This window comes from Emydura macquarii, unplaced genomic scaffold (genome assembly GCF_026122565.2).
Source record: "Emydura macquarii macquarii isolate MOO-44397 ecotype Brisbane River unplaced genomic scaffold, CSIRO-AGI_Emac_v2 contig_1045, whole genome shotgun sequence".
NCBI lineage: Eukaryota > Metazoa > Chordata > Testudines > Chelidae > Emydura > Emydura macquarii.
The window spans coordinates 17,788,105-17,803,359 of NW_027131182.1; the positions used below are offsets into that span (position 1 = coordinate 17,788,105).

At 39.1% G+C, this 15,255-nt stretch overlaps 1 protein-coding gene across 1 annotated transcript in view; it reads right to left on the reverse strand.

The window, feature by feature from the left end:
* The window catches only part of PAIP1 (poly(A) binding protein interacting protein 1), a 37,656-nt gene extending 22,877 nt beyond the window's left edge, over nt 1-14,779 (reverse strand). The window contains exons 1-3 of the mRNA XM_067545607.1: nt 14,101-14,779; nt 12,161-12,330; nt 6,509-6,697 (exon numbers count right to left, since the gene is read on the reverse strand). Of these exons, the coding sequence (XP_067401708.1) occupies nt 6,509-6,697; nt 12,161-12,330; nt 14,101-14,311 (570 nt within the window). The 5' untranslated portion in view covers nt 14,312-14,779. The remainder of the gene's footprint in view (nt 1-6,508; nt 6,698-12,160; nt 12,331-14,100) is intronic.
* Nucleotides 14,780-15,255: the final 476 nt, after the last annotated feature.

A 15,255-nucleotide genomic window follows, 5' to 3' on the forward strand; every position in this document is an offset into this window, starting at 1 on the left:
CCTCAAAACAGCAGTTATTTTTCTTCAACCTGACAAGAAATTGTTCTTTTTTTATCCTTATCCGTTTTTTTAAGTCATTCCATTCCTGATTAATCACTCTGCACTGATGGCTGTCTCAATCATTAAAGCAATTTAATTTTATGAAGAGTATTCTCTCAAGTAGCTTCCCAGGGACTGATGAATACTAATTAACTGGTGAGCAAATTAGGAGCAAGTTACTTCTAGGTGGAATGGGAGTGTTTGATGTTAAATTATACTACTAGTCCAATAAAGTTTATCTTCGCTTAATACATACAGCTATATACTTATCAAATGTGCCTCTTATGGTGTAAAAGAACCTTTCTTTATTTCTTTATTACAGCAAGGAACATCATGCTCTCTCACACTCATGTTATTCAGAACTCAGTTATAAACTGTATGCCAGCAACATGCATCATGAGGGGATATTGCAGTTTGGTATTCACCTGGATTTTAGTTGTGGCAATAGGGACCATTGATTATATATGCTAGACAACTGAGATGCCTGACGTCTTGTCAGTGGATAGCAGTTGTTGATAGGTAGGTTTTGGAAGGCGGTCTATCCAATGAGTTGGGACTTCAGTCTGGACAAAGCGATGGGATCAGATTATGAAGAGCAGAGGGAAAGTCCTGTGGGACAGCTGACTGGTCTTTACAGATATATTGTGAGCTGGTGACTAATTCAGATTGTGGAATCAAAGAATTAATCATAGAATTGATTATAGAATGCCTGGCCTGAAATTGATTATAGAGGGCCTGGCCTGAAACTGGGTAGTCTGAACTGTGATGGAAGTCCTCAGGTTAAATCACTGACAGGATGCCCCAAACTGAGACTGAGATAAAGATGCTAAAATCCCACAGGATGTCTCAGGACCACCATTTAAATGCAAACTCCTTTTGTGAACTCTAGCCCTTTTGATGTCTGTAAACCGACATCTCCTGTTCTGATAAGTATCAGTACCTGCCCCCCCCTTTGTCTTACTGGCCCCATAGAAACTCACTCCATACAAATTAGCATTTGAACAGGTATTGTGTAACCACCCACCTTCGGGTGTTAGCCAGGGTCCCTGAAAACTACATTGTATACTCAAGTGACTCGTTGGGCGTTCCTGTGAGGGCATCTGGTGTGCCCCACTGTGCATTGATTATCTTTCCTGTTAAGTATAAACTGTTAATCCAATTCCACTATACGATCAACATGTAAATGAACCTAAGCAACCCCTATATAAGTCTTTTGTATCTGGTAGCCAGGTGAAGTACATTTGCCCAGCATCCAGACATGCTGCTTGACTTCCCTATAGCCACCTGGGTTTTCCCTATGGCTATAGTATTCCCCATAGCTATGGTTATGTGATTGTGTGTGTGTCACAATTAAAGCTGCACCCGATCCAACTTTAAAATGTAGCAGTGTGACTTTATTTTTCCTCGACAAGATATAGCAAAAACTGAGTAGGTGTTGGGTTTCCTTTTTGCTAGCCCTTCTCTTGATAGCCCTTAACCAGATGATCAGAAGAAATCTTCCCTTGTCCAAAAATTGGGGACTTTTAGATCTGCATTTTGAGCCTGAGGTTATTTTTATGGGTTTTCTCATTAGGCTTAGATAGACAGTACATCAATTTTTTATCTAATTTTAAGCTCTGCTAAGTTTTGTAGTAATCATATAAATAAGATTGATTTATTTAAAAAACTCCTGGTATTTAATAGTAATTTAAGAGCAGTTAAATATGCATTAAGATCTGCTCACTAAATGTTGTTACCCACACACTTTTATAGTAATTAATCAATCTATGGAAAGGTTAAGCGAAGTAAGATTCTTTTAAAAACTGGGATGGGTCTGTAGAATAAAATTGTGGTAGCAACTATATCAAAACACACACAAAATTGGGCTTCCAGCGTGGTCCAAGCAGAGAGGGTTGACAAAATTATAGCTCCTGTATTACAATCCAATTAATTATTAACAACAAGATCTGAGTGGCTGTTTTGGGTGCATCAGTGCTATCCAAAACTGATTAACTATGTTGTCAACATAAAAATAACCCAAAACAACTAAAAATGCCTGTATAACACTTAACACCTGAGAAACAGTCAAAACCATTTTAAGCTAGTCAAGATTGCAAAAACTTTGTTTTCTCCTCCCTCTTCTAAAAAAGAGGCTACTTCATTTTGGGAGGAAAAGAGGTCTATTTTTTTTTTTTTTTTTTAAACTTTTATCTCACTCTGAATTAAATGTGCAAAATATTTGAAAGGTTGTATTAATACTAGAAACATTTTGATCTGTAAATGAAAGTCTATTCTAAAAACTGAAAAAGGAAGGACCTCAAGATTTTTATCTCTATTAGGAAGCAATCTGAAATTTACAGCACCCTTTAGAAACCTATAAAAAGGGTAATGGATAAGAGACATTGGTGATTAGAAAGAGGGTCATGGCTAGCAGTTACAATCAGCTGTCAGATGCTGAAGAAATGGGATAGGATACAAATGTGAACTGTTAGGAGGGCTTGGTTTGCTAGAATCTAGAAATTAAGGAAGGTGTACAGGGCATTTGATAATACTGCTTTCTATGAAGCTAGCTAGTTCATTTTGCTTTTAAGTCTTCAGTGATGAATTCACATAGATGGTTTTCTCTTTCTAAATGGGAAAGCTAAATGGAAAAGCTATTGTTCAGTAAAACAAACTGACTGTTTAGTGATTTGCAAACATCAGTATAAGAATTCCTGACTCAACATGCCTAAAACTGAAGGAAGGAAGTGGTAGAAAACAAGTGACCAACTAGACTGAAATAATTAAAACAAACATTATCAAGAGTTAATTAGGAATATGGATAATGGATTCATGCTCAGCTCAGCGTACAGGAAGCCAGTTTCTTCTGTTTCTTTAAAAAAAAAAAAAAAAGGGTCATTATGGTTACGTCTTCACTGACAGCGGCAAATTCGCTGCCATCAAATCGATCTATCTGGATCGACTGAGCAGTCAGTGAAGACCAGCTCAATCGATCCCGAAGTCGACATGTTGACTGCTGCTGAATTTGAAGGTAAGTGTAGACCAGGCCTGAATGAAACTTTTTCTATTGAAATGAAATAGCAAAAGATTGATTAGTTTGATGATCCTGCAAGCAACACATTTTCAATAATGGCATCATAATCAATAAAACATAGCCATAATGACAACGTAAGCCTCTGCCCCAGACCTTCTAACAACTCTTCAACTTCAGTTTCTTTCAGAAGAAACCTGCTTGTCTGTGACATACAAATTCTGTAATTATGCCAGACTTGAACTTGATAGGGAAGATACAAATTTCTTTTATGCTAATATCACCTTCAGTGTAGCACAAAATGAACAAGTTAAAAGACATGATTGAAGCACTTTTGCACTTGAAGCACTTTTCCCTCGATATACTCTTCCAGACAAATTTACACTTGTGACTCCACTGCTAGAGACTGCAATGGAGAAAGAATTAAGAATCAACACTGACAATGTAAAGTGATTTGTCAAACAGGAAAAATAATTGAATAATGACTATACTCCATACAAGAAAAATGCATTCCAACTTAATTATTAATTCTACATCTCAAATTAAAACCACACAGCTTTGCATCCGAGATTCAAAAGATGCCATTCAAGAATGATGAGAAAATTGGCATGGAGGTCTTTGCCATTTGCTCGATGAAAATAAAATAAAGTCATCCAAAACATTTGATGTATAGTGTCAGCACACTATTTACAACTCATTGACAAAGTAGCAACACTGTGAAAATTCAAAAAACCCAAAACATTAACTGGCTTAATGCTTGGTTGAAAAAGGAGAAATTATGCCCCAGATTTACTAAGACACTCTAGATCTCTTAGGAAGATTGTGTCTATTCTTGCATCCAACTATGATAAATATGATGAAATGTTCACTATGCAAAAAGGAGGCCATCAAAACAGCATACATTTGACCTAAGAGAGAAATAAAATTACAAACACAATTGAAAGAGGTTTCAGAGGGATTTGAAAGATTACAGCCTGATGAAAGTGATGCAGTTTTATTGGAATCTAGTCTGATCTAAGAGAAGAACTAGAACCACACAAGAACAAAGTTGAAAAAATGATTCTATGGAACTTTTTCCATTACTTTGCCAACATGACTGATCTAACCACAGTCAGAGGTAGAATTCAAGATGAAACCACCTTTCCCTCCAACCTGAAATGTAGCTGATGGAATGTAATCCTAAATTTTGTCCTCTAATATTTAAAAATTGAATATTTTTCTAGGTTTCTAGCCCAAATTCCATGTTTCCACAGACAGTGTGACAAACTATCAAAATGGTGGAACATTGTAGAAGTCAAATCATGAAAGACAGGATAGCTGAATTCAGAACGGAGGGGTTTTTTGTTTGTTTTTTAAGAAAATCTGTATTTATGTCTAGTCAGGACAGCATCAATTCAATTAGTGCTTATAACACATTTGAAATTTGTAAAAGATCAGGTGTTGAAAAATGAATTAAGTTGGTGAAAGTGTAATGCTATCTAGAATGAGATCCAAAAAATTGTATGCCTAACTAGTTATTAGATTGGGAACTCATTTTATTTTCGTATTTTACATACAGAATTGAAAACTTTTCAATTTGGATAATATAAATGCCTTTTTATGTTGATGGAGTCATAATGCACATATTATATAATTTTTCACTTTGGATGGTCAGCCCCCACTTGTTCCCATACTCCATTTGAGAAAATCACAACAACTCAAAAACAGGATAAAACAAAAACTGATTACTTGTTAAAAACTATTAAAATTGTCAGATGATTTTACTCTACATGAAATGTCTTTATTACTTACATATTAATACATGGAAAACAGTTTTACCTATTTCATACCACATCCACACCCCCATAAATTTGAGTTGCATATGTTAGTTCTCTATTCATGGTGCTCCATGCACCCAGCTGGAGAGAGAAAACTGATGCTGCCAATTGAACCATTGATAATAAATATGTAAGGTTGGATGATCTGTTTGCTTAACTGGAATCAGTCCTTTTGGAAAATATGAGAAATTTTATACAGGCTGGGCTCCCATGTGACTGATCAACCATTCACCCAGCTCGCTATATTTCAAATTATGTCACACATCAGACACCAAAACACTTTACAAACTTACGCCCTCCTGAAATATTTTAAGATTGATCTCAAATTCTGTTTTAAAGCTGCATATAATTTGTTTCAATCAGCACTGGTTATTTTTCACTTTCTGTAACAAGTAGTAATTACAAATGTTGTCTGAAATGAAGCCAAAAGCCCTGGAAGAGCAAGTGATATTAGCTCTTTAGCTTAGCAATACTGATTACACCGCTCTTTCCAATGCCTCCCCAATTAGTACATAGTTCAGAAGATCTTTATTCTGATTTTCATGGCCATCCCTTGGATTGGACCTACCTATTCAAGAGATTAGCTCTTTCTTCAGTTGTGATCTTCCAAAATAGGAACATTCCAATGGAAGCATAGAGCCTTCAGCCAGTAGTGAAGTATTTCCCAGTGTTGGGCACACAAAGAGCCCTGGGCAAATCCCTCAATTGTTCTGCAGTCTCAGCTTTCATTTTTTAAAAAGTAAATCTCTAACCGTTAAGAAGAAAACCATGAAAACTTGACCCCATTTTAACTGATGCTGCAATGTCTGTCTGGGTTTGCAGAGAACCTGCAACAATAGCTCTGAGAAGTGTTAACTGGCCCATTCATTATGACGGAAGGAGGATTCAGAGGAACCTGCTGATATCTTTCATTAATCTCTATTGTATGAACTCCAACATATACCACTGGCAGCCCTCAAATGACAAGAGACAAAAAGTGAGACTCAGAAGGACTACAAGTATCTTTTTTTCAGTCTCACACAACAGTGAATCTCACACTAAGGGCAGATCTACACTGCAAAAAAGAAAAAAAAGGAAAAAAGAGACCTGCAGTAGCAAGTCTCAGATCCCAGGTCAATGAGTTTGCATCATGGGGCTGAAAAAAGCAGTACAGAGATTTGGGATCAGGCTGGAACACAGGCTCTGAGACTTTTTCCCTTCACTGGATTTCAAAGCTTGGGCTCCAGCCCCAGCATCTACACTGCTTTTTTAGCCCCATAGCATGAATCTTGCAAACCTGAGTCCATTAACCCAGGCTCTGAGACTCGCTGCTGTGTCTTTTTTTGCAGTGTAGACATAACGTCTAAGGCTAAATTGCAAGACATTCTCAGAGAAATAAAGAAACGAGTACAGCTAGAAACAGCACTGCAAACAACCAAGTGTTATTTATCCTCTCCCTTGCACCCACTTCCAGTCACTATTTTCAATTTACAGGGCAAAAGCTTTGCCCATAAACTTCAATCTCATATATGAATGGAACTACACTATTAAAATATTATATATACACACAAATGCAATATGATATAAAGCAATAGGATATTCATGATCTGTAGAAATACCCCATAAGAGAACAATTCCATAAAAAGAACAATACACAGACTACCTGTCGATAGATGAGTTCAACAAGCTCTTGTAATGCTTCATCTGTAGTGACCCAACCATTCAGTGTCTCTGCAAACTGCTCTATTTCCGTTTCAAAGCAGCCTGGTTGCTCAGTGAGGTGATTTAAGAAATCCTGTACATATTCTGTCAGAGTTGGATAACCATCACATCCATCTTCAAAAGAGGAATCCTAGAGCAATGAAGTAGTATACATATTATTAGAGGCTACTTAAAAAGCAATCTGAAATAAAATGTGCAGGTATCCTGTCTCCAACAGTGGCCAGCACCAAATATTTCAAAGGGAAGTGTAAGAACTCTTCAGTGGGCAGCTGTGGAATAATTTGCCCCCCCCCCCCACATTAAATCTCATCCTAATCTCTAATAGTTAGACATTGGTTTAAACCAGAAAGCATGAAGGTTAATATCCCTTCCAAAAATTATTAGCATTAAGTATTATAACTCTAGATATTCTTATTATCCATATAAATGTGCAATTCTTTTCTGAATCTTGCTAAACTCTTGGCCTAAATGACTTCAACGAGTTGCACAAAAACCATTTTATTTTTTAACAGTCTTTCAAAATATTTTTCACAACATTTTACATTTTCCCCTTAACTTGTTTTAAAATTAAATATAAACATTTATCTGGTTTAATTTTACAGAACTACATACTATCTAAATTAAAACAACAAATAGTTGGTAATTTATATACCTTACTGAGGGGAACAAACTGAATCAAGAGTATTTTTGTGGAACTGTGACTTCATGAAGACTCCTTCAGACCATACGTGAAGACAAATCCCTTCCATAGTGAGTTAAGAAAATATTCTTGAAACACAGCTATCAATTTAAAATAATATCTTGGCAACATTAAACTTGACAGTGATCTTTACATGCACATTTTTATTATATTAAATGCTTAATTAACAAATCCTCACACAGCTTGCTAGATATTGTATTTCTACATTAAGTAGTATCACAATCTTTAAAATAATCCAGTAAACTATCACGTGATTGTGAAATAAAAATTAAGTATTCTAAAATAAAGTAAAATTCTTCTTTCCCATAACTGCTGAGTTACTGCACAGCAACCACAGTTCACATTAGGCAGGTACAGAAGAACAGATGTAGGTTCAAACAGCATCCTTGAAGTCTGGTTCCACAGCCAGAGGGGTATGCAGACACAGCAACAAGCAAAAGAAACAGCTGACAATCAGAAGCAACAGCCATTGGGATATACTGGATATTCTCATTTGACAGAAAGATGAAGGATTTGGAGACGGGAGGGAAACAACAATTTATCCTGGAAAGGTAGGAGGATAAAACAATTCATTTTTTTGATGGTGGCCTCAAGTTCCAGTTAGCTTAGACCTATCCTTGCATTAATATTCCCCCTCTGTAGTTTGAAGGACAACTTCTGTACCACATCCATTATATACAGCTCTAGCATACTATAGTTTTGAGGGATTTATGTCTGAGGACTGATCATCTTCTACACTATATACGAAATAGGAGGGAAAAATGCAATATATATATTAGAAATACCAACACAGAATCATCTTAGTGGCACCTGATACACAAAGGGCCAATTTAAATCTAGCAACTACACCTTAAAAAAAACCCACAGGCCACTAATAATAATAATAAAAAATACCACCTGCCCTTCTATAGCACTTTTCACTGGTAGATCTCAAAGCACTTTACGTAGGAAGTAAGTATCTTCACTAGTATCTCAACTAAAGGAAGGTCTCTGCTAGCCAACAACTTCAGAGTGATCCTGGTTATTTCTAAGTGGCAATGAGTTAATAAAAGACAATATGCTTACATATCATATAGGGCCTGATCCAAAGCCACTAAAATCAGCTGAAAGATCCCCATTAATTTTAAAAAGTAGGTCCACAGTACCCAATCCTCCTCCTGCTAAAGTGAATAGTAGAAAGGCAGGATTGGATCTCAAACTAAGCACAACAAAATCTACTTTTTTCCCCAAACATAGCAAGTGTATGAATTTTAAAGATATAATTATATGGAAAGATTGAATAGGTAGTAACAAATGTTTGTTTTAGAGGGAGATGGAGAAATAGATAAAAGGCTCTAGATCAGCTCCTTGGTCACAAGTCTGTCTCACCCGTAGTACTGGTGTGAGAAAAGCCACCTTTGTTCCCTCAATATACCTACAAATCTTGCCCAACATTTCAAATTAGGGTAATTGTTTTGATGACCTATAACTTATTTAAAAAGTTCTCTCTAGATTTTCTAGACACACACTCCCTCCTCTGCCTTTAGGTTATATGTGGATCAGCTGAATCTTACAGGACTTTACAATGCAAACTTAAGCATAGAGAAGTTGGTGTCTCTCCATAATTATCTGTAGAAACAATGTGTAGCCTTATACTTCAGTAAGTCTTATGAAACATCTACTGAACTCAACCCCTTCGGCCAATGAATTGTGTTAGGCAGGAAAAGAAAAGGACTCCACCTGATTCTGAAAGTTACTGAGGTAAAAACACTCTAGTTTTCTGCTGGTGTGACAGTCACATTTAAGGCCCTAACAAATTCACAGCCATGAAAAAAACATCACAGACTGTGACATCAGACCTCCTCCATGAAGTCTACATATTGGAGGGGTAGCAGAGGGGCAGGGCTGGGGGCAGCACAGAAGTGAGGGTGGCACTCTGGGCTCTGAAGGCAGCACAGCCGCAGAGCTTCCTGCAGCCAGAGGAGGTACCTGGAGGTGGGTCTGATCTTTTGCAAACAGCAGCCATGCAGGGAAAGAGGAAGTCCTGTCTCTCCACAGCCTGGCTGGGATTAGCAGCTAGAAGCCCCAAGGTAGGGTGCTGGCAGCAGCACCGGGGAGCTCAGACCTCAGAGCCTCCACCTCTGGGAATCTCCCCCAACTGCAGGAAACTCCATGGCTGAAGGCAGTGCAGAAGTGAGGATGGCAATTCTGTGATCTCCCCACAACAGCTTGCGACCCCACATGACCCCATTTTGGGTTGGGACCTCCACAGTTACAAATTTCAGATGTAAGCATCTGAAACCAGGAAATTGACTAATTTTAAAATCATGATGGTGAAACTGACCAAAATGGACCATGAATTTGGAGGGCCCGTCATGTTATTCTTGTGTATGCCCACGCCAATAAGATAATTTTGGATTACTGTCAGGAAATGTTGATTTAAGTATATTCATAATTGCAAACATAAATGTACATTTCTGGTATGCTCAGCACTTTGCAAGTAGAAGATGCTATGTGGCAGTCCAAAATGCAAATGTTTTATTAACTCCTCATCTTATCCTAGTAAGGTGTGCAGCAATTAATAAAACTAGAAAGCTAACATAAAATGTACTTGTTCATAAACTAGTGTACCAAAAGCTAAAAGATAATTAAAGTAACAATCTTAGAATGGTATGCAGACTCATGTGGGAGAACAATCATTATTTAGAGTGATGATTTGTTGATGCCTTGTTTCAACATGTTTCCAAAATACTGGAGTAAGACACTGGATAAAACAGCTTGCAGACATTTTTCAGCGATATCTGGATTTTCATAGCTAATGCTCATTGCAGCAATACTATTCAAAATGAGAAGATCCAGAAAAGTAAAAAATATTGTTGGTAGTTCTATTCCAGAGAAATAGAAATTTGTTCCACCTCTAAAAAGTTAAACAGGAAAGCCATAAAACAGTGATAAATTAGAAAATAATTGTTGATTTATTTAAATTTTAAAAGAAAAAGGTCGTTTCTGATTCTACCTTTGTAAAACCAATGGCCAAAATTTCTATGTGTAACAAATACATTGTGTTATATTTTATTGTTCTGTTACAACAAAGCAGAGGCACATTGCCCAAAATGTTATAGCAATTCAGTAATTAAACAGTAAAAGATATTTGTCTTTCAAAAAAAGGAGACAGATAATAGAGAAATACTAACAAAAAGAACACAGTCTTAAAATTAACTCAAACTTGGCATGCTGAAATAAAATTGCCATATGCAGCTTCTTACATTTATATAGCATCTTATCCTGAAGGACTACAAATGGCTTTATAAATTTAAATACAAGCAATACAAGAATCACTTCAGTTTCTCTGAACTAACACAACTATTTAAGAGTGCACAGCAACACTATGCTGCACATAAGACTATGAAGCTAAGAATACTGTAAATGAAAGCACTGGAGAAGTTTTGGGTACAAAGTAATTATGCAATTTGATTTGTCCTGAACTACAGACTTCAACTGCTTACTTTTGTAAAAAGTGCAAAGGGGATCTTTAATGAACTGAAGTCAACAATCCTTTGCTTGTGTCATCTGATCAAATAATCATTAAACATATTAAAATTAATTCTCATCTCTTAATTAATTCTATATTAAACAGGATATACAATTTTCTATCCTACACCAGTTATGCAGACTGCTGTGAAGTACTGCATCTTTTGATTTACATATTTCAAATTAATAGATCTTTAGAAAGCAATGTATTCTTGCTTCCATTTATCCTTCTGTCCTGGTCCTTAAGTCACACAAAAGGGGTACCAGCATTTTAAACAGGAGTGTCAAATCAAAAAACATTAATATTAATCAATATGTAGAACATGACAAATTGGAGCAGATAAGGCAACGTTTATGTGCCTTCACCATGCTCTGGAGGGAGTATTTCTCTCAGAGAAGGCTTAAGCTCAACCTCCATCCCCAATCCTTTGTCTTCAGAAACTGACAAATGTTACCACTTGCTACCCCTTGTATTCAGCCTACCGGTTATTAGGTGATGGAATGGCTGACAGCAATAGCTAGTCCAAATATAAGCCACTGATTTAGAGGTGACAGACTCTATACCCATTACCAATTAGTTCTCTTTCCCCAAGTTTTAATATAGGTAGTGTTAAAATTCGCAATATGATTAGAAATTTGAACTTACCAATCACAGAAATTTAGTTTAATCCACCTAAAATAGGATTTTACCGTTAGCCAACTCAACACAACAACATTTATGTGTCACAAGTGATGTTAAAAATACTCATGTCAAAGGATCATATTTAAAATGCTGCTTTTATTACACCATCTGTTTCTCAAAATCTAGTTGTTTCAGTATAATATAAAGGTAGTACCCCAACATTTATAAAATAATAGCATTAAAGTTCAAGGGTTGGTTGTTCATACAATGCAATTGAAATACTAAATGATCTGACTAACTATCATGGAATAAGTGGAAAGGAAGACTCCAAGAATTCACACGTCCCCCCCCCGAGCACTGGAGCTATTATAAGGTAACACTCAAGACAGTAGGGTAGATGGTTGGAGAGGTCCACCTTGTATTATACTTAAAAGCCGGTCATGAAACAGCATTGCAGTCTCAGGAAGAGGCTGCCTGCTTGGATACTGGTCAAATCAATGTTTGGTGTAATCAGGAAGGAATGCCGTTATCTGGTATAGAAAATCAGCCAACAATGAAGACTTCCATGTATTCTGTGATATTCACTCAGATCACTTATCATTCCAATTTACTGCCACAGAAAGTGGACATTTGGGCCTCTGGCATGGCTGAAGTTGGTGGGGTAACCTAGTGCTTACAAGCCTGTGTCACCCCACACCAAAGAAAAAAATTGACAATTTGAACACAGTTAGATACTGGAGAGAGTAATATTAAACACTTACTGTAAAACTAGGATTATATCCTGATGGGTAAAACTCAGGTGCATTCACTGACAATTTTGACGATGCCACTGGTGCCACAGCTAATTGAGGTTTAGCCATTGCTGATCCAGAATCATGAGCTGCAATTTTATCTTGTGATACAGGTGGGACTTTTGTCTGCGGCATATGTTCTGTAAAGATTTTAAAAGCCATCACATTACGTTAACACCTCAATCCTAGAATTTATCAACTTTCTGCACTTTCACACAAGAAAACAACCATACAATGGAATTATCATTCTTGGGGGACAGAAGAGAAAACAAAATGATTTCAGGAGTCTCACACAAGGCAACCTGCAGAGAACTTTTTTAAATTAGTATTGTGCTGTTTAAGGTGTAAAATGGCCTAAAAGATTCTTAGTTTTAAGAGGTTTTCTTACCCTGTATTTCTAAGAAATGTCAAGTCTGGTCTTCACTGGTTTTTCTAGAAAACTTCTTGTGAGGATCTTAGATTTTTGTGATTTCTCATACCTTAACTAAAAGGGGAGAACGTACTGAATCTTTAGCAAACATTCTTTTCTCCCAAATGTTTTAACAAGACACTTTTATACAGTCTGACTAAAAATCTGTTTCCCCTTCCAGTTGCTCAATTTTCAGTTTCTTGTGATACCATAATTTAGATTTTGATAAAAACACGTATACACCTGTTTAACTTTACTACCCAAGTAGATTCATATACTACAATGGGACTACTCTTGGTAGTAAAACATGTACGTAAGTGTTTGCAGGATCACAGCCTTAAATAGTTCTCTAATCATCACAAAAATTTCCAGACTACACAGGATCTGAATTTCTAACCTTAAAAACAAAACAAAACACACAGGATTTTGTTTTTAACAAACACATTTCAGGCCTTTATACCTTAGAAAGAAACAAAAACCTATTTTTTCAGATCCCCTTTAAAACAAATTATACAAAAAAAATCAAACTACAAACATCATTTCTAAATCACAGAGGTCTGAAAAAATATTTGGCAAATCTTGTGGATTTCTCACTTTTAAAAAAATAAGCCTAAGGCTGTTATTTATTGACAAGTACCTGAAAATTACTGAATTTATATTTTGACAGACACCCCCACCCATTCACTCTGTTGTAAGACATTGCCTGAGAAACTGATCAAGCTATATTTCTTGTTTTAAAAAGTTGCCTGCATTTTCACAAGTATTTTTATAGCTTTACTTTTTATCTTTAGCTAACAGAGTTGAGGAAGACAAAATTTTGATACCTAATGTTGTTTCTTTGTTACCTGTTTCTATTAAACTAGATTTACAGAAAAAAAATTGCTTTAGAAGAGAGCTGAGGAGGGGTAGTTGGGAACCATTTAGGAAAGATTGAGATACAGACCTCACAGTTGGCTGCCAAATAAAAGAGATGAATAAAACACACAGAAGAGGATGTTTCAGGGGAAACCTATGGCGATATATAATGCAACAAACGGTCTAAGAAACGTGGGTACAGGCGTCAGCGAGAAGGTTATAGTGCCCTAGGAGGAATGGGCTGGTGCCTGCCCTGGCTCAGCTTGTTTCAGGCGGGGGGAACTATATTCAATCCTGGGCTGGGTTAGATCGCTGCTCTGTCAGGGCCTCTGGGCGAGGGCACCTCGTCGCCAATAGGACAAGATATGGGTCTCGGGGCCCCTGCTGCACGACCCCTGGAAGAGCATATCGCGGGGATAGGCAGGACGGTGTCCCAGCGAGCAGGGGAAGGAGCGGGCTCCGGTGCCCGGTGGAGGAGGGGGGAATCTTCGAGTTCCAGTATTGGGAGGTCCCCAGTGCTCGGAGCTGGGGGGGGGGAGGGAGGGTTCTCCGGTGCCCGGTAGCTGGGGGGTTCTCCGGGGCTCCGGTGCCCGGTAGCTGGGGGATTCTCCGGTGCCCGGTAGCGGGCCCGGGGAAGGGCAAGTACCTGCGTTTCCGGTGCCTGGCGGCGCTGTCTTGGGCGGCCGAAGCGGCTCTTGGTGCTGCACGAAGCCCGGCTTGTGCTGCGGTTCGGCGGCCCCCGCGCTGTGGAAGCCGCTGCCTCCGAGACGGGCCCCGCTGCTCCCGTTCTCCGCGCCGCCGCCGCCTCGGCCCCGGCCTCGGCCGGCACCTGGAGCCCGGTCGAAACAATCCGACATGCTCGGGCCGGGTCGCTCAAGCACGCATGGGAGGGAAGGAGGGAGCGAGAGGCCGGGCCGAGGAGACCGGCAGGCGGAGGGCCGGGCCCGAGGCAGCTCCCGCGGGCCGCTTCCCTCCCTCACGCCAGCCGCAGCCTGAGCGGCGCCCTTCACTTTCAGTTTCACCCCACGCTCGACGGCGGCTCACAGCGCCCTCTAGCGGCCGGGAGGCCTCCAGCCGCCCCATCACCATAGTAACCTCTACCCTGCCGCGGCCTACTGTGCCCGGCTAAAAGGGGGGTGGGTGTGTGTTTGTGTATGTAGAGGCGTGACCACTGTCCCGCTTTGGTGCCGCTGGGGGCAGCATCTAATGGGCATTAAGTAGAACAGAACCGCTCCCCCGCCCACACACCGGACAGAATGTGTGGGGGCAGGATTTGGCGTGTTATGAGCAGCCTCAGGAAGGGGAGTTTCTGTGCCAGCTGCTGAATCCGTTCACGAGATAGGCTCAGCTACCCTGGGTTAAATACACTTGGCCTGGCTAGGCAGTGCTCACCCCCCCTCATGTTCAAAAACCGTGAGCCAGGTCCCCAAACACACCTGAGATTAAAGAAACCTCATCAATCATGTGAGCTTGTTTTATTTGGCACCCAGCTTGGGAGGCATTGGGTACAGGAGAGTCAAGCTTTTCTCCACAACCCTGGGAGCTAGAAACGTGTCTTTTTTTTAATGGACTCAGCATCTCACATCATTGCCTGCCCCCAGGAGCAAAGGCTGCAAGAGCTGGCCCTGGCAATGTCAGGCAAGTCACAGCTGCACATCCCAGGATGTTCCAGCTGTAGATGCCCCACTCCAAAGGTGTGGCTCTGTATCATCCTCTAATAGCTACACTCCATTAGAAATGTATGACTGTTGTTGTTTCCATACTAAGGCTTTGTCTGCATGGAAAAGATTTTTCAGTATTA